The sequence below is a fragment of the Salmo trutta genome, chromosome 12, assembly GCF_901001165.1.
Source record: "Salmo trutta chromosome 12, fSalTru1.1, whole genome shotgun sequence".
NCBI lineage: Eukaryota > Metazoa > Chordata > Actinopteri > Salmoniformes > Salmonidae > Salmo > Salmo trutta.
Window position 1 is genome coordinate 38,039,843 of NC_042968.1, and position 22,983 is coordinate 38,062,825.

At 43.7% G+C, this 22,983-nt stretch overlaps 1 protein-coding gene across 1 annotated transcript in view; it reads right to left on the reverse strand.

Moving 5' to 3' along the window:
* The window catches only part of LOC115203507 (neogenin), a gene marked incomplete in the record, with an annotated part of 232,472 nt that extends 215,698 nt beyond the window's left edge, over positions 1-16,774 (reverse strand). The window contains 1 exon segment of the mRNA XM_029768240.1: positions 16,193-16,774. Within this exon segment, the coding sequence (XP_029624100.1) occupies positions 16,193-16,283 (91 nt within the window).
* Between the last annotated feature and the right edge of the window lie 6,209 nt (positions 16,775-22,983).

Here is a 22,983-nt window from a genome sequence, read left to right on the forward strand (position 1 = left end):
TAAAAGGAACCACCAGCTTTCATATGTTCTCATGTTCTGAGCAAGGAACTTAAACATTAGCTTTTTTACATGGCACATATTGCACTTTTACTTTCTTCTCCAACACTTTGTTTTTGCATTATTTAAACCAAATTGAACATGTTTCATTATTTATTTGAGGCTAAATAGATTTTATTGATGTATTAAGTTAAAATAAGTGTTCATTCAGTATTGTTGTAATTGTCATTACAAACAAATAAATACATATTTTATTATATATATTTTTTTAATTCGGACGATTAATAGCTATCGGCTTTTTTTTGGTCCTCTAATAAATCGGTATCGGCGTTGAAAAATCATAAAATCGGTCGACCTCCAATTACTACCTCCAAAAAAACTGCTCTTTTAAAATGTAAACTTTGTATTATTAAGAGCGCCCTTTCTTTTTCTTACCTTGAGCAGTGTTCTAGTTTGACCTTACCTTCTCTCCCAACACAGTTCGGTCAATTAGAAACACAATGAACATCCTGCATTCACTTGTGCGAGTACAGTTCATTTCTGCTGAGCGAGTACAGTTCATTTCCTGACTTTATTATGACAAGCGCTAAGCTCATTTGCAGTGGATAAATAGGCCAGGCCCTGGCTACAACCGACTCAGTGGGGAGAGAGGCCAGGCCCTGGCTACAACCGACTCAGTGGGGAGAGAGGCCAGGCCCTGGCTACAACCGACTCAGTGGGGAGAGAGGCCAGGCCCTGGCTACTACCGACTCAGTGGGGAGAGAGGCCAGGCCCTGGCTACTACCGACTCAGTGGGGAGAGAGGCCAGGCCCTGGCTACTACCGACTCAGTGGGGAGAGAGGCCAGGCCCTGGCTACAACCGACTCAGTGGGGAGAGAGGCCAGGCCCTGGCTACTACCGACTCAGTGGGGAGAGAGGCCAGGCCCTGGCTACTACTGACTCAGTGGGGAGAGAGGCCAGGCCCTGGCTACTACCGACTCAGTGGGGAGAGAGGCCAGGCCCTGGCTACTACCGACTCAGTGGGGAGAGAGGCCAGGCCCTGGCTACTACCGACAGTGGGGAGAGAGGCCAGGCCCTGGCTACTACCGACTCAGTAGGGAGAGAGGCGAGGCCCTGGCTACTACCGACTCAGTGGGGAGGGAGGCCAGGCCCTGGCTACTACCGACTCAGTGGGGAGGGAGGCCAGGCCCTGGCTACCTAATGGCTTTCTGCATTTGACAGGATTGTTTCCTTCAGGGATTTGTATCAATACAGACCGCCGCGACGCTGACCAAAAACCACAACACACACCGGCTTTAATTAAGTAACATTGAATAGGCTGAAGAATCCTTTTCCCCCCTTTGTCTGGTAAAAATGAAACGCTGTTTGAATGATGCTAATAGCACTTTGCCAGATGGGAGTTATGAAGGTGAATGGATGCTTGGTGGAGCTGGGACAGAATTTTAAAAAACAACAGACAGTCACATACCTTCGAACAGAGTAAAACCTTACCCTGTAGACCGTTCCATCCCCATCTCACAGGGTCCTCCATACAACTTACGAGGTGTAAGATTTCTCCACAGGGTAGTCCCGCTCCCAAACATGGAGACTCCAGACTACTAGTAAGGCAGATTTCTCCACAGCCACCCTGAGACTAGCTAGGAGAGGGCCGCTTCCCCTCAGAGCCTTCACCAGGGATGAGCTAGGAGAGGGCCGCTTCCCCTCAGACCCTTCACCAGGGATGAGCTAGGAGAGGACCGCTTCCCCTCAGAGCCTTCACCAGGGATGAGCTAGGAGAGGACCGCTTCCCCTCAGAGCCTTCACCAGGGATGAGCTAGGAGAGGGCCGCTTCCCCTCAGACCCTTCACCAGGGATGAGCTAGGAGAGGACCGCTTCCCCTCAGAGCCTTCACCAGGCATGAGCTAGGAGAGGACCGCTTCCCCTCAGAGCCTTCACCAGGGATGAGCTAGGAGAGGACCGCTTCCCCTCAGAGCCTTCACCAGGGATGAGCTAGGAGAGGACCGCTTCCCCTCAGAGCCTTCACCAGGGATGAGCTAGGAGAGGACCGCTTCCCCTCAGAGCCTTCACCAGGGATGAGCTAGGAGAGGACCGCTTCCCCTCAGAGCCTTCACCAGGGATGAGCTAGGAGAGGGCCGCTTCCCCTCAGAGCCTTCACCAGGGATGAGCTAGGAGAGGGCCGCTTCCCCTCAGAGCCTTCACCAGGGATGAGCTAGGAGAGGGCCGCTTCCCCTCAGAGCCTTCACCAGGGATGAGCTAGGAGAGGACCGCTTCCCCTCAGAGCCTTCACCAGGGATGAGCTAGGAGAGGAAAGGTTCTTATTTTCTCCCACGCAGACTTCAGAGAGAAAGCGTGTGAGTGTGAGGGGAGGAGAGAGAGGAGAGGCAGCCAGGCAATTCCTTTCTCATTAGAAATGAATTACCACGGTAGCCAGCGTGTGGGCCGGCGTACAGGCGCTAGGCATCCCAGGCGTTACCTCACGGGGAGCACTTGAACCTGTGACCCGTCCCTCTGTAGTGGTTGGTGCGTGACATGGCCCTGGCCTACAGACACTGCCCCGCCAGGCTGGGAATGCAGTGGCACCGTGGGGTGTGGGAGCAGGCGTAGGACAGGAGTAGAGATTGTGTCCATTGATTGAAGGCTGAACAGGGTAAGGGGTTCCTACAGAGCTTCATCATTAAGACTCCAGACTCTTCTATATCAAATAGCACCCCGCTAGCTTGCGCTAGCTAATAAAACCTCTAACCATTGTAACCCAGCGTGGGATTATTGGAAGAGGAAATGAAAAAGGCAGAATAGGCTGGGATTATGAAGAGGACACTTTGGCCATATTGAACAGCATTCAACTCTTACATTGTTAAACTCGGAATATGCTAATAAGTGTGTTTAGGAAGCAGCAAAACTGACGGACACTTGCACAAGATGTTTATAATTCCAAGTGAATTTTCATTAAGAAAGATCAAACTTCAAGCCTTTTACCAAAGTAACAGACTGGAGGAAATACAATAAGAATCATTAACTGAGAGAGGTGTGTGTGTGTGTGTGTAACTTGCGAACATATGTACAGCGGGTGTCCTGGAAGGTTGATCGACATGCTTACACACTCAGGACTAATTTTGACCACTCTAGTAAATGGAGTATGAAAGCAGCCCTAAAGCAGAAACTATTTAGCTTCCATCCATCCAATAGTCCATCTGTGGTTTAGTACAAACCTGAACAGGCCAGGGCCAACAAACACAGTTCAAATGTGATTCAGTGGTCAAATCAAAGGGATTTGAGACAGGGCATGAGGGAATTGGCACAGAGACACAGTCACCAGTCAGTGTGACAGTCTGGTACTACTGCTTTGTCCTTCCATCACCATAAGGAAAAGTCCCCTTTACAGGACATCTCTCATACGTCTGCCAACAGTGGCCTACTTCATGAATCTCACAAAGCCCTGCTTTGAAAATAAAAAAGTAGAGTCAACAAATAATGAAATGTTTGACCACTCATTTAGCATTTCATTTACAGACTGCATTAATATATTAACAATGCAGGCTTTGCCTCGGGGCTCTAGTAAAGGTAATTACCACCGTGTGTCATTAATGCTCTTCCTCCTGCCTTCATGATAGGACTCCTTGGTTGCATGGTAAGAGCTGGCCTGATCCTCCACCAACTGCCCCCACATTACCCCAAACTCCCCCCCCTCCTCCAATCCTGTCCCCATGGTCTCATGACATCTGTCTCTCAGGTCCCAGACAGTATTGGAATGCCGCTGCCATTCTGCAGGTGCTCCCGCTGAGCTCTCTCCATCTCCATTTTGTAACTGTGCTGCCTCCTGTCACTAAATGACCTGTCATGAGGATGGGGGAGAGGCTGGGGTCAGAAGTCAGGCTTAAGGGGCGGCAGGTAGCCTAGAGAGTTGGGCCAGTAACCGAAAGGTTGCTGGATCGAATCCCAGAGCTGACAAGGTAAAAATCTGTCGTTCTGCCCCTGAACAAGGCAGTTAACCCACTCTTCCCCGGTAGGACATCATTGTAAATAAGAATTTGTTCTTAATTGACTTACCTAGTTAAATAAAGGTTAAAAAAAGAAACATTGAGGGAGTCTGAGGGAGCCGATGCAGCTGGTTTCCATCACTCTGAAACAACCTCAACTCTGCAGGCCTTCCCTCCTCCCTGTTTCGCTCTCCTCCTCCTCCCTTTAAGCAGCAGAGGAAGGTCACATCTGTATTTAGATAGAGGTAACATAAAGAGATACACATTTTTCCAACTGTGAAATCAGTGCTGTTGAGTTCATGTCGGTGTATTGGTATATTTGTATGGCTTTCATGAAAATGGATGTAAAATATTCAGACTTCTCAGACTAGAATAGTACAGGCCTATGAGAAACGAGACTGGTCCTCATTCAGACAACTAGGGTGGCGTCTTCACTTTCCCATCACTCCTTGAGCTTCGGTGCATGGCCCCCTGGGGAGGTGTAGTATTTTCAGACAGGCTCGAGGCCACCTCAAAGAAAATGCCTTTGAAAACCTCAACATTCCTGTCCCCGAGGGGGCCTCTCACTGTATGCACAAGTTAATGTCTTGAGTAACCCAGCCCAATCGCGTTCCATTACCATCAGCTCATTCATATAGCAAAGCTCGAAATCAACCATTTCTATAGTAAAGAGGTGCAACTGACCATTTCTAAAGAGTAACTAAAAAGCTAAATAACCTGCCGTGAGTGGTGTTCAGGCAGATCTATTCAGCTCTGATGAGTTCGGGCCCAGGCAAGAGTCACTAAAGATGGCCAATTCTATTACATCATAACAGCGCATTAAATACATTCAGACTAATTTGGCCATTTCTGCCACCACTCTGGACCTGTTAGTGAAAGGTCACTGCAGCCAGTGGTGCCACGTGCAACAGGGGAGCTCCAGGAGACAACAGAACATCTATCCTTGTCCGGATTTACCCACAGAAACACAACATAAACAACCAGGAGTTGCAGGGTCGCCATGGTAGCAAATGAAATCACAACCAAATCTGGGAGGTTCAGGGAGACGTGATGCAGATTTAAAGGGACAGTGTACCAAAGCTGACAACGTAGACACTGGAATGGCTTCATCAGCATCTGCAACTCGACTAGTCACATAACCAAAAGCAACTCGTCTGCTAGTGCTTCCCAACCTGACCGTCGGTGGTCCGCGGGGGTACTGCAGGTGGCCCGCAAATTTATTTGTTTTACATTTTTCCTTCTCTACTAAAAATAACAACAGCTGGGAGTATAATAAGCAATTTAACATTGCTTTTCACAATGTAAAATGTTTATAAATAACAACCCTTTAATTTCTTACATTCATTGCTAAAATTAACAAAATTTGACCGACAAGATATAATGTATAAAAATAACTGCGACTGCACGAATGGTGGTCCTCAAGAGATTGACAGTGATTTGTTGGTCCCCGGAACAGAAAAGGTTGGGAACCGCTGGTCTAGAACTCTACCTCTATAACTAATGTAATGTGTGTTCTGGCAGTCCTTTGGATCCAGATGAACTTTAGTTCCAAAATAATACTTAGAATTACACTGCCAAGGCAGTTGACATTTCTGGCACCTACATACTTTCTGGTAAAAGTTAAAATGGTTCTACACCCACTTGAGACAAAATGGGTGGCGGTTAAGATGAAATTCTACTACAAAGACTTAACCACTTTACTTGTAAAACAATAAATTTAAAAAAACTTCTGAAGGAAACCATTGCTACTTCAAAGGGAATGGTTCGGGACCTGCTCGACAAATTCACAGAGACTCATTAACTATTTAAAAGCCTATAATTAGACATGAAAGCAAGGGGAGTTCTCTCAGGTAGTGTATCTGAGTCAAGAGTTTCTAACCTCTGAAGTGTGATCCACCTCCGCATTTGACAAGTCGCTACGTTGAGGCTCAAAGTTTCATGTCTGTGGCTCTTGTAAACTATTTATCGGCACACACACACACTTTTAGCTCTTTAAGAGCAGTCTGAAAGCAACATGCCCAAACCACACAACCTCTCTCATTTGTCATTCACAGCTGCCTGCAAATCTACAATTTTGTCTCTGCCTAAAAGAGACTTCTTCTTTTAAAAAGACTGGTCGAATCAAAGTGGTAGAATCAAAGTGGTAGAATCAAAGCTTGCCTTTCCCTCCTTTCTGAGGGAGCTATTCTGTTAGTTGACAGTCTCCTATGGAACTATACCAGATAAATCTCTGCTGATGGCTGTGTGTCAAAAGCAAAACTAATTTATATGTCCACCCTTCTGCTAGACCAGGTAAACTAATCGTTTTTTTAATGCCATACAACTCTGATAAAACAGCTGTTCATCCGAGAACGGATAGCATGCATACACATACCCACAACCACACACACCTCTTCATATCTGAAGCTGCCAAAAGCCATAGGCTGGGCACAAGACGATGACAGGGGGTTTATTTAAGCAGCCCTCACAATCCTCCCTCTGTGACTGACTGCCCCACACCCCTCCAGCGTAAGAAGTGCTCCTTTGACTGAGTGGAGGGGGGTGTACAGAGAGTGTGGGTGGATTTCAGTCATGCACGCTATGTTAAGCAGAGCACCACTGGGTATGACTGGTGTGTCAAGAGCAGAGACAAAGACGGAGGTTTCAGAGAAAACAATAAGAGTTCATTTGGTAAGCGAACTCGGTCACTGTGGGGCTGCCCTTGTATTGTTTAGACACAGAGATGCCAGAAAACCCATTAAAATAATTCTGACAAGCTGGGTCAGTGTTAACTAGGTTCAAATTAGGCTGACCAAATTGGAGAATGCCCATACCAATAAAACATCAATGGAGGAGCAGGTTTGATCGTGTTCAAGTGGTCTAATTACTGGTGATGAATTCATTTTCATGCATGTACCTTTTATGATCTCACTTCCCAAAACCCATTCAGGCTAATTCTTCATAACCTGGATGGCATCCAACAAACACTGGAGGATAAATTCACGTGTGCGTGCTGTGGGTGGAAAACTCCAGAAGGTATAGTGGAATCAAATTAAGGTTATTAATCATAGTTTCCAGGAGAATATTACAATCATCCTTAATTTATGTAGAGAGGTTTGATGCCAAGAATGATATTTAGAACCTTAAAAAAAAGGTATTAAAAGTTCTCCAGAGTTACAATTGATAAGAGTGTTCAAGTAATGAAACAATTGCCAGGGAGACATTTGTCATTGTCATGTTGACCCTTAATCTTCCTTCGGTGTTCCTTCTGCTGTAAAATGGAGAACGACTGAATTGTAACTATTACATAGGCCTATGCTAGCACTTCAGAAGAGAGACGCTTGTGTAGAGAGAGAACCGTATAAATACTTTAAAAGCATTCAGAACAAAGCAGCATCATACCACACCATGTTTTTGGAACCACGACTCAACAAAAAGATGGACTCCACAGTTTATTGTTCATCTTCTAAAGAGAATAGATCTGCTTTGAATCTTCAAGGTCTGATTTCCAGGCCTCCTCCGGCACTTGCAGAGTACAAATCCATGAACAATCCCCCTTTTTGCCTCATTGTGGAAGAGGGCTCTAAATGGGCTCTGTGTAAAACAGGGCCTAGTTTCTCGTTAGGCCGAGCCTCGCTGACTAGCACAGCTTGCATGTGTCATAATCCTCTGCAGCTGCCACCGTTGGCAGAGGACACCACGGCAGGAGCTCGGGCAGAACCCAAAAGTTTGAGGAAATTTTTGTGAAACTGTCCTCGCAGTCCTGCCGAGTTTGCAGAAAGATGCCTTCAGAACAGCCCACAAAGCTTATGAAGTTTGACATGAACACCGAGTACGGAGGGACAAAAAATAAAAAATAAATTTTCGTTGCTAACCGTGGCCTCTGCTCGTATCTCATGTTAATGTGCATTACTGGCATTTCCTGCAGTTATTTTGCTGTTGTCGTTTTGCTGTTGTCGAGTGTGCTTTGTTTACCAAATGGGGCATCGGGATGCATGGCTCCCCTTGTATCTTTATAAACAATGAATGAAATGACAGCATCCATCACGACTGTGGCTACAGTCTTGCATCACACCTAGATTACAGAATGTGAATGAATGTGCTAAAAAAGGCTAATGCTTGTTATTCCAATAACTTCAGAGATTTACTATGGTGCTAATGCATGCCCTTCTGACAGCAGCTCAGGTGGACTGTGTGTACTCTCCTGTATCCATCAGACACTGCACCAATATAATCCATAAGCATTTCAATTTCACCCTTAAAGCCTGCATTTTCAATAGCCAGCCACTGACACTATCCCACATACCTCTGATTCAAAAGCCATAGAAAGATCTACAATTACAGCCACTAGAGGGAATGGTACCCTTTTAAGCCAGGCTGCACAGAACCTTAATGCACAGTAACTGATAAAAACACAGACATGTCATGTTCTCTCAGAGACCATTAGCTACAATAGCAACACAGAGGCACACAATGTTCTAGTTAGCTTGCCCTGGAGTAATTAGGGCTAAAGTTAGCATTTGGAGCTAAAAGCGATAGCTTGCTCCAAAAGCCTTTGAAGGACTTTGAAAGGCCAACCAGAATCGGAGGAACAACAGGCCTTGGAAAGAAGGGAACAAGTTGGCACCACGCTGGCAGTGGATGATGGAGAACGATGCACTAGCCATGTTTCACTGTGTGCTGTGCCACGGTAGAACGAGACCAAAGCTCAGACAGAGAAACCCTTTCATCTCAGCAGGGGTATAGCAAAGCCATGTCAATGATCTGGTCTGGGCCTGGGAGCAGGGAGAAGTCTGGCTTCTCTCCACACACAACAGCCTTCTCCCTCTGTCTCCAACCGACCGGCAGCCCTCACTGCTCATCACCCTAATCAAAAGAGATGACAAGCACTTTGTTGAGTAACATGGGGAACATTCAGAGTAGAAACAATGCCTTCTGAACGGGGTTGATTTTGTAGTTTGGCTCTCTTGGAAGAGGGAGGTCAATGAAGACAGAGAAAATGGTTACATGGAGCAAGCCTCGGTTACATGGAGCAAGCCTCGGTTACATGGAGCAAGCCTCGGTTACATGCTTGGGCGATATACTGTTTACCGGGGTATTTCGAAATACCGACGGAATGATTTTCAATAGCGTCAAGATCAAGCTTCTTGGTTACAGCAGAGACATTCAATCCCCTCCTGGATCAAGATCCCTGTTGCTAAATTGTTTTGCGCTTATATATTATATATATTCTTTTTAACGTGCATATTCAGTAATAGCGTATACCCCGGTATGGCACAGAAAAGGTATGAACATCTGGATACCACCCAACCCTACTAGGTTACATCAGTACAGTCCGCAGACGTTCAAGAGCTAGACGAATAGCTGAAGCAAAATGTTTAATGTGGGAAACTGAAGTGATCAAACAATGTAGGTTCCAAGGCAGGTACTTTTTCTGTAGCGGTGTTGATGAGGGGTGCTCTGCCATGTCTGCAGTCTGTTCACATTTCTATAGCAACGCTGGCTACACTGTGGGTTAGCTTTCAAAGCATAGACACAAATGTCATTCACACAGAACAATGACTGCTGGCAAAAATTATGTATTATTGTAAATCTTGCTTATATGTAACCATAGTTTTAAAAAGCACCCAGTACCAAGAGAGTGTGTCTTATGGACTGGCCTGTAGGCTGTGCTGTGTAATGAACGGGTGTTGTGTTTCTAGGAGTAACCCATGGATGAATCTGAGCCTTTGCTGGCACGTCCCACAGTGAATGAAATAGATGGGAAATACATGGTGCATCCATGGCTGCCCCCAAGACAACTATTTATTCATTTAGTTGATGGTGGAAACAATCAACATAGTGACAAAAGTATAGCAATCAAAGAACTATGATAAGCATCCAATCTGACAGTTGGTGGTGTGTAATGTCATCCAATCAGAATACAATTCTCACAATCAAGATTTAATTTAGGTTTTGTTAACAACATCTAATTTGCACATTAGGCAGTTAGCAAAAAAGGGCTAATAGTCTATTTGGATTAATACAGAAGCCACTTGAAAGCAAAGCAGGCGGGCACAGCTGGTGGTTATACATTTACCCCTGCCTTCAAAAAAAGATACCATTGCAGATGAAACGCCATTATCAAGGCATATTGATCTTTCTAGCTTCCTGCCAATTACAAGTAAACTGTGGCAGTAGTTATCGTAAATTACGACAATAACCCCTGGATGCCATTTCGCCAGTAGGTTATGTTGACAACAACATACGATACGTAAGCTTATTAAATACCAGTGATACTATCAAGAGCAGTGTGTGGTTTCCTTCATCCTGTTTTAATTGTTTTAATTGTTGCCATGCACCTGCAACAAGACTGCTCAGATGTGCGAGTGCCTTTTGCATCTGACAACATGCTGAAAATGCTCACTGCAAAAAAGTTCGCTGCAATGCTAATGTAGCAATTAGCACAGCTAGCGCACAGTCATGTTGATTATTTGGATCCATCTACTGATCTTTCCGTTCCCAACTCCACTGAAGAGGAGACTGAGCGGAGCTATGCCCCCCCCCGGCCATAGGACATCATCAGTATCTCCTAATGAGGGAGGGTGTCATTAGCCGACCAGATGAATCAAACACTTGCCAAAGCATGCAATTATCCGATTCTCAGTGAAAAGAGGTCATTAGGACTTTATGAGCAATTATAGCTCACAAAAAAAATGATCCATAAACAGCGTGAAATATAGGAAAGACAGCAGGTGAGGGAGGTCTCTATTGAAATTGAAGCCAGTGTGACAAGATGATACAGTTGAAGTCAGAAGTTCACTTACACTTAGGTTGGAGTCATTAAAACTCGTTTTTCAACCACTCCACAAATTTCTTGTCAACTTCTCTAGGGTAGGGGGCACTATTTTCACCTCCGGATGAAAAGCGTGCCCAAAGTAAACTGCCTGCTACTCAGGCCCAGAAGCTAGGATATGCATATAGATTTGGATAGAAAACACTAAAGTTTCCAAAACTGTTAAAATAATGTCTAAGTAAGTATAACAGAACTGATTTGGCAGGCGAAAACCTGAGAAAAAAAATCCTACTTCCTGGATGGATTTATTTTTGTAGTTTTCTATTGAATGCCTTCACAGTATCCATTGACTTAGGAATCAAATTGCACATCCTATGCCTTCCACTAGATGTCAACAGTCTTTAGAAATTGTTTCAGGCTTGTATTCTGAAAAATGAGGAAGTAAGACCAGTCTGAATGGGTGGACCCTACAGTGTCACAGAGCTTTTTCATGCCCATGACCAAGAGCGTGCCTTTCTTGTTTACCTTTTCTATTGACGACTTTATTGTCCGGTTGAAATATTATCGATTATTTAGGCTAAAAACAACCTTGAATTGATTATAAAAAAATTGACATGTTTCTACGAACTTTAAGGATACTATTTGGATTTTTCGTTCCCCTGTTGTGACTGCGTTTGAGCCTGTGGATTACTGAAGAAAACACGTGAACAAAAAACGTTTTTGGATATAAACAGGGACTTTACCAAACAAAACAAAAACGTATTGAGTCTTGTGAGTGCACCGATATGAAGATCAGAGGTAAGTGATTAATTTTATCACTATTTCTGAATTGTGTAACTCTTCTACTTGGCTGGTTACTGTTTGTAATGGTTTGTCCGCTGGGCGCTGTTCTCAGATAAATCACATTGTATGCTTTCGCCGCAAAGCCTTTTTGAAATCTGACACAGTGGTTGGATTAACAAGAAGTTTCTTTAAACCCATATATAACACTTGTATGTTTCATGAATTTTTATAATGAGTATTTCTGTTGGCCAGGTGGGACGCTAACGTCCCACAGAGTGAGGTTAACAAACTGTAGGTTTTGCAAGTTGGTTAGGACATCTACTTTGTGCATGACACAAGTAATTGTTCCAACAATTGTTTACAGACAGATTATTTCACTTATAATTCACTGTATCACAATTCCAGTGGGTCAAAAGTTTACATACACTAAGTTGACTGTGCCTTTAAACAGCTTGGAAAATTCCAGAAAATGATATCATGGCTTTAGAAGCTTCTGATAGGCTAATTAACATAATTTGAGTCAATTGGGTCAAACTCAGTGCCTCTTTTCTTGACATCATGGGAAAATCAAATCAGCCAAGACCTCAGAAAAATAATTGTAGTCCTCCACAAGTCTGGTTCATCCTTGGGAGCAATTTCCAAACGCCTGAAGGTACCACGTTCATCTGTGCAAACAATAGTACGCAAGTATAAACACCATGGGACCACGCAGCCGTCATACCGCTCAGAAAGGAGACACGTTCCATCTCCTAGAGGTGAATGTACTTTGGTGCGAAAAGTGCAAATCAATCCCAGAACAACAGCAAAGGACCTTGTGAAGATGCTGGAGGAAACAGGTACAAAAGTATCTATATCCACAGTAAAACAAGTCCTATATCGACATAACCTGAAAGGCCGCTCAGCAAGGAAGAAGCCACTGCTCCAAACCCGCCATAAAAAAGCCAGACTACGGTTTGCAACTGCACGTGGGGACAAAGATCGTACTTTTTGGAGAAATGTCCTCTGGTTTGATGAAACAAAAATAGAACTGTTTGGCCATTATGACCATCATTGTGTTTGAAGGAAAAAAGGGGGAGGCTTGCAAGTCGAAGAACACCATCCCAACCGTGAAGCACGGGGGTGGCAGCATCATGTTGTGGGGGTGCTTTGCTGCAGGAGGGACTGGTGCACTTCACAAAATAGATGGCATCATGAGGAGGAAAGGTATGTGAATATATTGAAGCAACATCAAGACATCAGTCAGGAAGTTAAAGCTTGGTCGCAAAGGGGGCTTCCAAATGGACAATGACCCCAAGCATACTTCCAAAGTTGTAGCAAAATGGCTTAAGGACAACAAAGTCAAGGTATTGGAGTGGCCATCACAAAGCCCTGACCTCAATCCTATATAAATGTTGTGGGCAGAACTGAAAAAGCGTGTGTGAGCAAGGAGGCCTACAAACCTGACTCAGTTACACCAGCTCTGTCAGGAGGAATGGGCCAAAATTCACCCAACTTATTGTGGGAAGCTTTTGGAAGGCTACCCAAAACGTTTGACCCAAGTTAAACAATTTAAAGGCAATGCTACCAAATACTAATTGAGTGTATGTAAACTTCTGACCCACTGGGAAAGAAATAAAAGCTGAAATAAATAATTCTCTCTACTATTATTCTGACATTTCACATTCTTAAAATAAAGTGGTGATCCTAACTGACCTAAGACAGGGAATTTTTTCTAGGATTAAATGTCAGGAATTGTGAAAAACTGAGTTTAAATGTATTTGGTTAAGGTGTATGTAAACTCCTGACTTCAACTGTATACATGGAGAACAGCAGGTGAGGAAGGTCTCTATTGAAATCCATGCCAGTGTGACACAACAGTAGGAGTTGGAGGGAAGGCCTCATCCGATCATCTCAAGGGTCATTTGAGCAGCCAAAGTCCACTTCCATTTACCAGTGCTTTACCAGCAGGTTTTCTATTTAAACCTTTATTTGAAATGAATCATTCATGTAGTGTAGCCTGCACAGGCATTGCCTTTATACTAAGGGAACAAAATATAGAATAAATAAAATAGTGCCAAGTGTTGCATCCATTAAATCCTAGTTCACATAAAGACAATGAAATATTAAAATTCACATACTTTTAAACTCCCATGAACACTGGCAAAATAAATGGAGAAAATGTGGTTCTTAGTGGTTTAGCCCTCAGAAGAATCCTAGGAGCGTCACAGAAAATGGATGTTGTTTTTAAGTCTCTGCTGCAGGCCTGCAGCCGAGGTGGTCTGAGAGGGATAGAACCCTGGAGAGTGGTTTGTGGGACCAGAAGGGGGGGTTGCCAAATGTTTACACATTTCACCAAGTTATTTGCATTGTCCACGGGGAGACAATTAGCACACAATTCCCTCCCAGCAGGATTATGGAGATAAAATGGAACTTAAATGGATTTTACACTCCTCTGACAGGCAGATAAAAGGAGCTGTTTACAAAGACAAACTTGAGCTTTAGGAACTTTAAACCGCTATGGGGGCGGGGAATAGGATAGCAGCCATGTTGAAGAACTCTACTCCTATGTGTGGGTGAAGATTGAATTCTTTAGTAGGACCAAAAAAAGCAACGAGTTTGCCCGTTCCCAGAGGCGGCTAGAACTGAATGAAGAAACATTCAATCTCCTTTGAGCTAGCACTGCAATCCACAACTTTGATACAGACGAGTTCTATCTGCGGACCTACTCGCAAAAGACTTGAGACCTCAGAGAAATGTGTTTCGAATAAACAGATATTTTCAGAAAGGGGGACCCCACAATTAGTAATTTGAGACTCTCTCCCTGCATGTAGGTCTCAGTCCAATTCCCTGGAATCAATCAGAGCTCCCAAAGGAACTCCCTGCACCCCTTAATCTCCTGGTTTTATTACTTTCCAGACAGTCAGGCCAGTTCCACCCTACCCCCATCTCTCCCTTTTGTACTGATCTCCAGCAAAGCCTGTGTTTTTTCCCCCACTCCCCTTCACCGCTGCAGAGCGCTTTTCATGCAGGAGAGACTCTTTCATCAGCCTCCTCACACACAGAGCACAACAGCCAGCAGAGGCCCGTCTCTCCACTAAGGCCTGTTCACTTCACATGCATTATTTTAACGGAGGCGAACCTTTAAAAGCGAGCTAGCCTGCATTTTTCCCCTAAAAAACAACTTCACATTTTACTGGATTCGTGGGAAAAATGTCATACTGACTGTTGTATTGCTCAACTGTTTATTATTTTCCAGGCTTCAACATAATCGGCAGAGGGCTTGAAAATAAATACATCGTCTCATCTCTTACAGGGCTATCAGGGGTGTGAATTTGCTAAGACCGAGCATGTGATAAAGGCGGCCATGTGTTGTGTGCACTCCAACATGTGCCGTTTGTTTAATATTCATTATAACTATTCAATTTGTAGCAGTCGCTCATAGTCCTTGGAATGTATTGGCTATCAGATTCCCTATTATAAAGCAGGAAACATGGGGTCAAGACGTTACCTATGTTTATTATTTCATCAACACTCAGTATGACAATGAAAATCACCAAAACAAACTACTAAAGTTTAAGTCACCACAAATACACGTAGCCTTCACGAGACTGAATTAAAATTGCTTATTGCAGTAGCTACTCTACTGTAGCCAATTAACCAAAAAAAGGGGGGGGGGGTATAAATTGTGTACTTTCTATCCATCAGCCAAACGTGTATTGACGCCCAGGTAATGAGATGTCTGGCGGACTGATGATGCTAGCTTATTGCTTGACAGTAAACCCAAATGAGAGTCATTAATTTGTGGTTATAGAGCCGGGTTCTTGCCATCCGTTGCAATTAATGACGTGACTGTAATGGTTTTGAGAGAGCGAGCAACCTGAACCTGTGATAAGACAAAGCAACGAAATGTCGATTTGAGACAAGACAAATATACAGACAAATATTTCCATGCATGTATCTACCCGAGTTTTTAAATCAGTGAATAATAAATAAATCTGTCAATTATGACCGTAGAAACAAACGTGACGTGGGAGTTAAATCCAGACATAATAGCTAAAAGGTAAAACAAATAAATACAATAAACACTTGAAATGGCTCGACAACAACCGCATTTCATTTGTTTTACCACCTGCATGGTCATGTTGTGGTCTGAAAAGTACTCCTAACAAACAAATGGTTCAAAAACATTGGCCCTTAGTTGACTGAAATGCAGCTGACTAATTAGCCTGCAGATGTCTAGAAGCTACAAGTCAATGCTCCATGTCGTAGCCTGCAGATGTCTAGAAGCTACAAGTCAATGCTCCATGTCGTAGCCTGCAGATGTCTAGAAGCTACAAGTCAATGCTCCATGTCGTAGCCTGCAGATGTCTAGAAGCTACAAGTCAATGCTCCATGTCGTAGCCTGCAGATGTCTAGAAGATACAAGTCAATGCTCCATGTCGTAGCCTGCAGATGTCTAGAAGCTACAAGTCAACGCTCCATGTCGTAGCCTGCAGATGTCTAGAAGCTACACGTCAATGCTCCATGTCGTAGCCTGCAGATGTCTAGAAGATACAAGTCAATGCTCCATGTCGGCTACTAGTAGTGCACTGCAGGACCTAGTAGCTCGAGCTGTTGTTCTACACGCGATACAGAAACTCGTTACATTGTAATACCAACAAATTATTAAAGTAGCCAATTGATTAGCTAATGTAACGTTTACCTTTGTCGGCATGTCTTGACACGGTGGTCGCCGGGTAAAGAAAGGTGAGACAGAGGAGAGAGAGGAGCAACCTTGCTCCCCGCTCCGCCATCACTTTTCAAAAAGAAATGTTTGCAGGCTTCAAGAACCCCGGAGAAAATCCGTGTTTCAAATCCTCTGCCACCTATTTCCATACACTCCCGAGAAAAACGAAGAACTTCAATGTTTCACCTACGAAATGTTTAAAAACATCCGGTACCAGCTACTTTTGAAACTGTCCGGATGAAACATGTAGCTAGCTGGCTTGTGAGCTCGAAGTATGGAGAGACCGCAGGTTAGACTGTTTTCTCAACTTGGTGGAGGGGTTGAAGGAAAACTGAAGTCAATCCATTGCTTCAGAGCCAATTCGGTCGAAAAAAAATTGTGGAATCGACGGTCACACACGAATCCAAGCTATTCCAATTGCAATCAAATGCGTAAAACCCGAGAACAAGGACAGTTGAAAAGATTGATCAAGGTCCGACTGATCGGAGAAAACGACACCGCAGCCAGCTTCTGCTCACGAACGGAACGTAATAGCAGCGTGGAAGGGCTGGAATTCTATGTGGGTCCCCGGAAAACAGGGCGTGGAGTCATGCGGAATTCAGGATTGTAGACCTAGGCTATATGTTGGCAAAATCTAAACTATGGATTGGTGAATGCATCAGTAAGCCACTTACATTTTTACCTGTGCAATCTGCAAATGAATTTAGCATATACATTACATAGCAAATAAAGAAAACGTATATCCAGTGAGTGACAGCAAGTAGTTTACAAAATGGTGAGATTACCTTTTCAATAGAATGTCTTAAATGTAGTCTTCATTCAATGTATTCATATTTTCATTAAAAAAATATGATAGGCTATAAATATGCTTAGATATTATTTAATTGTCAAGTTTTGTTGTAGGCCTTTGTAACATTTTATTTTTTATAGGCAATGAAAGGCAACGGTAGAATATGAATTTATTCACTCCCAGCTATAGTAGCATACCACCTTGGTGAATGTAATTGTAGTATTTTCATATAGAGGCTTTTTTAACTGTATAAAAATCACTATTCCTGCACCCATGTTACGATGCAAAAGAGTTTCCAGGGGATTTTCAACCCCTTGTCCCCAGGCTATGAATCATCTTAGAGAGAAACACGTGTGTTGTCCTCATAAACTAAGGCTTGTGCACATTCCAAATATTTGCATGATGAGTTCTTCCTGTTGATCAACAAGACAAACATATATTGTATACATCATCCTAATTGGCCAAGGCATCTAAATACTGTTGTAACTCTATTTGATGCTGGCAGATTATTTCACATGTTGGCTGGATCTCATGTGATCAGAGATTGTTGCCTTAAAATAATCCTGATAATTAACGTATTGTTAGGACAAGATTAAACTATTTTAGATTGAGTTTAGACAATACTGCAGCAATATAGTAACATCAGTATGATAATATACTAAACTGATCATATAAAATATCAGAATGACCTCCGTTCTGCATCTATCTCAATATGTATGAGTATTCTGAGTATAGAACCAGTGGTATTGATAGTGTGACCATGGAATATTAGTTATGAAGCTGGTGAACATTACTAGGGTTGCTCCTCTGGCCATAGCATCTAACCCATAAGGACTTGGGAAAAATGGTGCCTGAAACCAGTCTGACAGTCCCACTCACTGATTTGTTCACTCATGTATTGAGGAGAACCCAAGCACTCAGAAATATGGAAGAGCTCCATCCACTGGCTCATGCATTCCATAGCATGTGAATAGAGATGCCAGCAGCACTATACTCACCCCATTCACATGACAATGCACCACCCCCTTTAATGCCAGCAGCACTATACCCACCCCATTCACATGACCATGCAAACCCCCGTTTAATGCCAGCAGCACTATACCCACCCCATTCACATGACCATGCAAACCCCCCTTTAATGCCAGCAGCACTATACCCACCCCATTCACATGACCATGCAAACCCCCCTTTAATGCCAGCAGCACTATACCCACCCCATTCACATGACCATGCAAACCCCCCTTTAATGCCAGCAGCACTATACCCACCCCATTCACATGACCATGCAAACCCCCCTTTAATGCCAGCAGCACTATACCCACCCCATTCACATGACCATGCAAACCCCCCTTTAATGCCAGCAGCACTATACCCACCCCATTCACATGACCATGCAAACCCCCCTTTAATGCCAGCAGCACTATACCCACCCCATTCACATGACCATGCAAACCCCCCTTTAATGCCAGCAGCACTATACCCACCCCATTCACATGACCATGCAAACCCCCCTTTAATGCCAGCAGCACTATACCCACCCCATTCACATGACCATGCAAACCCCCCTTTAATGCCAGCAGCACTATACCCACCCCATTCACATGACCATGCAAACCCCCCTTTAATGCCAGCAGCACTATACCCACCCCATTCACATGACCATGCAAACCCCCCTTTAATGCCAGCAGCACTATACCCACCCCATTCACATGACCATGCAAACCCCCCTTTAATGCCAGCAGCACTATACCCACCCCATTCACATGACCATGCAAACCCCCCTTTAATGCCAGCAGCACTATACCCACCCCATTCACATGACCATGCAAACCCCCCTTTAATGCCAGCAGCACTATACCCACCCCATTCACATGACCATGCAAACCCCCCTTTAAAGCTTTGAAATTATTGTCGTTTCTTTTATATCTTTTTTTTACATACAGCTTTGCACTGTATTTGAAACAGAACTGAAATGCCTTCCAATATACAGTATGCAAATGTAGTATGTTTTTGTTGTTGTTCTAGAATAGAAAAATGTGGGAAAAGTCAGTATCAGGTAGATGTATTCTGTTATCTGTGACCTGTTAAACAGTGCAGGCTGCTAAGGGGAGGACGGCACATAGTAATGGCTGGAACAGCGAGAATGGAATAACATCAAACACATGGAAACCAGTGTTTGATGTATTTGGTACCATTCCACTGATTCCCCTCCAGCCTTTACTGCAAGCCCGTCCTCCCAAATCAAGGTGCCACCAACCGCCTGTGTTGTTATATCACTAGATTAAATTCATATGTGAATAATCCAATTGCAGTTCTGCCTCAGAGCAATGATACACCTCAAAAGCTATGGCTTTAGAATAAAACTCAGCAACGACTTGCAGAATCAACCCTGTGTAACTGTTGGGAGATGCTACAGTCTCATTTCAAGCAAGGCCTCCTGCCCTATGAACCATACACTGGAATATATTATGGTTCTCCAGGCCAGCTACGAGACGTAGAGAAATGAAGGCGTCTAGACCTATCCCCATGTTCAATTACCCTCAATATGAGATCTATATTCATGACTTAGAGGTGGCGTCGGGTTTGAAATGTCCAACTAGGAAACCAGAGAGATATCAGGAATGGTTTAAAAAGACCTGAGGATGAAATAGAAGAAGCAATAGCATTACTATCACCTTATTAACATGTGTTGGCTACTATTCATATAAAATGTGATGACGTTAACATGTGTGTGTTATTAGAACTGATGCATGTATAATGTAACTGTTGGGTTGAAGGATTGAAAACACACTGAGAAAGCATACAACTTCACAGTTTAACAATTGTCTACACAACGATGCCCTGAAAGCTGTTTCTGTTCCAGTTTACTGCACCAAAGAAGTAAAGCGTTAAAAATCAATTTGCACATGAAGGTTAAGGAGGGGCCACATCAATCCTTCCAGATGCTTTGGTTTGTAAACACCAGCTTGTTGCTTACGGCTCAGGAAGCATTTTTTCCACCCAGATTATGAAGAGGTTATACCTAATCTCTGGCATTTAAGAAGAGTTCATTAGGCATATGGAAGCACAGGAGGCTATTTCAACCTGTGTTTCTATATGCTATAGATCTAAGGGAACCGTCATAGAATTATACCACTAGATTAGTCACTATAGATATACAACTATTGATCTTTGTAGGTTCATAAAGGACTATAATTTGAACCCTTCTGAATCGTTTGGACCATTCTGAACCTTCTTAAACAGTGGACTGTTACAGGAAGCATATTGACTTTCATGACATGGTTGAGTATTATTGTGCTGTGAATTTTGCACTGTCACTGTCTCAAACAAATCTAGGCCAACAACAAGAGAGGGGATTTCATGTGGGAATAGCTATCAAAGATGCTACCAATTACTGTGAAGTATCCTCTGGGCTAACCTAAATCACCGTTTCATATCGACTACCTACACACAAAGAAAGCTCATTATCCACCAATGGTCTGTTACAGAGACAACAAAAGACCATCCTTCAGCCCTAGCTTGGATATTGGAGGATGCTGGAAGACATAATAAAGACAATAATAAGGATGTTATTCCAATTCCACATTATTCCAGTTCTAACTTTATCCCACGGCAGTGAGACTGGTGTGGATTACATGCATTGGCAGCAGAATTAATGCGATCCCAGTCGGAATCAGATCCTATTATTCTGAGTCAGATTAGGTGGTGTGGGGGATTAGGGCACCATGAGTCAGATGGACGTGGTCTCTGGCCTGACGGAGGGTGGTAACATGCTCACTTCCTGTAGAGAACGCGCTATGAGACATTACCTCATTCACTTGCCAGTAAACACAGTGGGACCAGGTTATAAACTCATTAACACACACCAGGGCCCAAAATAGCTTAGTGGCTATGACAAGGACGAGTACATACTTTATGGGGGTGGATGATGAGTGATTTCCCCTCATATGTGAGTACATTAAGGGATTATGCACAATCAGTTGTCCCATTGTTTTAGAGATTGTACAGTGGGGGTGTTATTAATTCCATTTCAATTAGCTACAAATGTAAGAGTTCAAGGATTTGTGTGTGTGTTTAGGGGGGGAGGGGGTTGTGCATTCATGTCTCTGTCTGTCTGTGTTGCGTGGGGGAGTGTGTGTGTCGTACGCTTGGACCTATAAAACAAACAGCTGCTATGTACCTGGCTTCCCACTCAGGGGTGAAGATGGCAGCACATCGCCTCATAGAGCAAACTCACCTGCCAGTGCACAACACATACTTCAGCAGGAACCAGAGTACACTGAGACGTCCCATGATACATGTGCTTACACAGGCATATTTTAAGACCTGGCACACCTCACCTCACACATGTCAGCAGTTTCTCGCTTTCTCCCTTCCTTTCTCTCTCCATCTCTCTCTCTCTTGTTCTTTTGCTCTCTCTCTTTCACAGCTCTTTTGCAAGTGATAATTATTCTAATTGCTTCTTCTTTGAAGTGCAGCGTTCCGTGTCAAACAGTGTGCTACTGAAATACTGCAGCATCAAACCTGGGCCAGTGTAAAAGCTGACCTCTGGATCCCACAGATGGAGACAGAGCAGAGGACGAGACAGAACTTTAACTGGTACGATCACTCCAATAAGTCAATTCCATTTGGGTTTGGGTCAATTTAGGTAATGATTTGAAATTTAATGACTGAATTTAAAATGAATGAGGACCTCCCAAGTGGCGCAGTGGTCTAAGATCCTGGTTCGAGTCCAGGCTCTGTCGCAGCCAGCCGCGACCGGAAGACCCATGGGGCGGCGCACAATTGGCCCAGCGTCGTCTGGGTTAGGGGAGGGTTTGGCCAGCAGGGATGTTCCTGTCCCATCGCGCGCTAGCGACTCCTGTGGCGGGCCGGGCACAATGCACGCTGACACAGTCGCCAGGCGTACGGTGTTTCCTCCGACACAACACATTGGTGCAGCTGGCTTCCGTGTTAAGCGGGCGTTGTGTCAAGAAGCAGTACAGCTTGGCTGGGTTGTGTTTTGGAGGATGCACGGCTCTCAACTTCGCCTCTCCCGAATCCATACAGGAGTTGCAGAAATGAGACAAGACTGTAACTACCAATTGGATACCATGAAATTGGGGAGAAAAAGGGGTAATAAAAATTAAAAAAAACATTAAAAAAATAACCTCATTAATGTTGTTGACCGTGACTCAGAACATCTAGTTCTAGGTTGTAGTCATGGTCCTTTGTAGTTCACTTGGTAGAGCATGGCACTTTAACACGCTTGTAATGCCAGGGTAGTGGATCCGTGAATAGAACCTACTACTACCCTGGCATTACAAGCACCATGCTTTACCAACTGAGCTATAAAGGACAATAAGTACTTTAGAACTAGATATATGCATGCATGACTGTAGAACTAGATATATTTAGAACTAGATATATGCATGCATGACTGTAAGTCACTTTGGATAAAAGTGTCTGCTAAATGGTATATATTATATTATTAAATTGGATTGGAGGATTACTCTAGTCTAGTAGTTTGGTGGCCTGAGACCTTTTCACAACAAGTCTGATGCATTTTTCATGCATGTTGTGTAAACTGTTCATCTCTTGAGAATACCTTAAAGATACAGTGCATTGTATGGCACCTTTCATGGTATTCCTTCAGGTTTAATAGCTGGGGATCAAATAATAAATGCACTTACAGTAAAACACACAGACATCAAACCTGCTTTCATTTCAAAACAGACTCGCAGAACAGAGTTTTGATTTGGTGTGCTGGAGGAGGTCATCCTAGAAACATGTTGTTTACGTTATTTACATTCTGTACACCTTCAATAGAAAATTATAGTGGCTGAACAGTACAAGGCAGCCCTGCATGATACAGGTTGGCCGTAGCTCTGGATGGAGTGCATAGTAGACCATCTGGAATACAGTTGGACAATGCAGAACAACGAGCTTACAGGAATGGCATCCTTCCTTCACCTGCTGTTAGTGTGTGGATGGTACA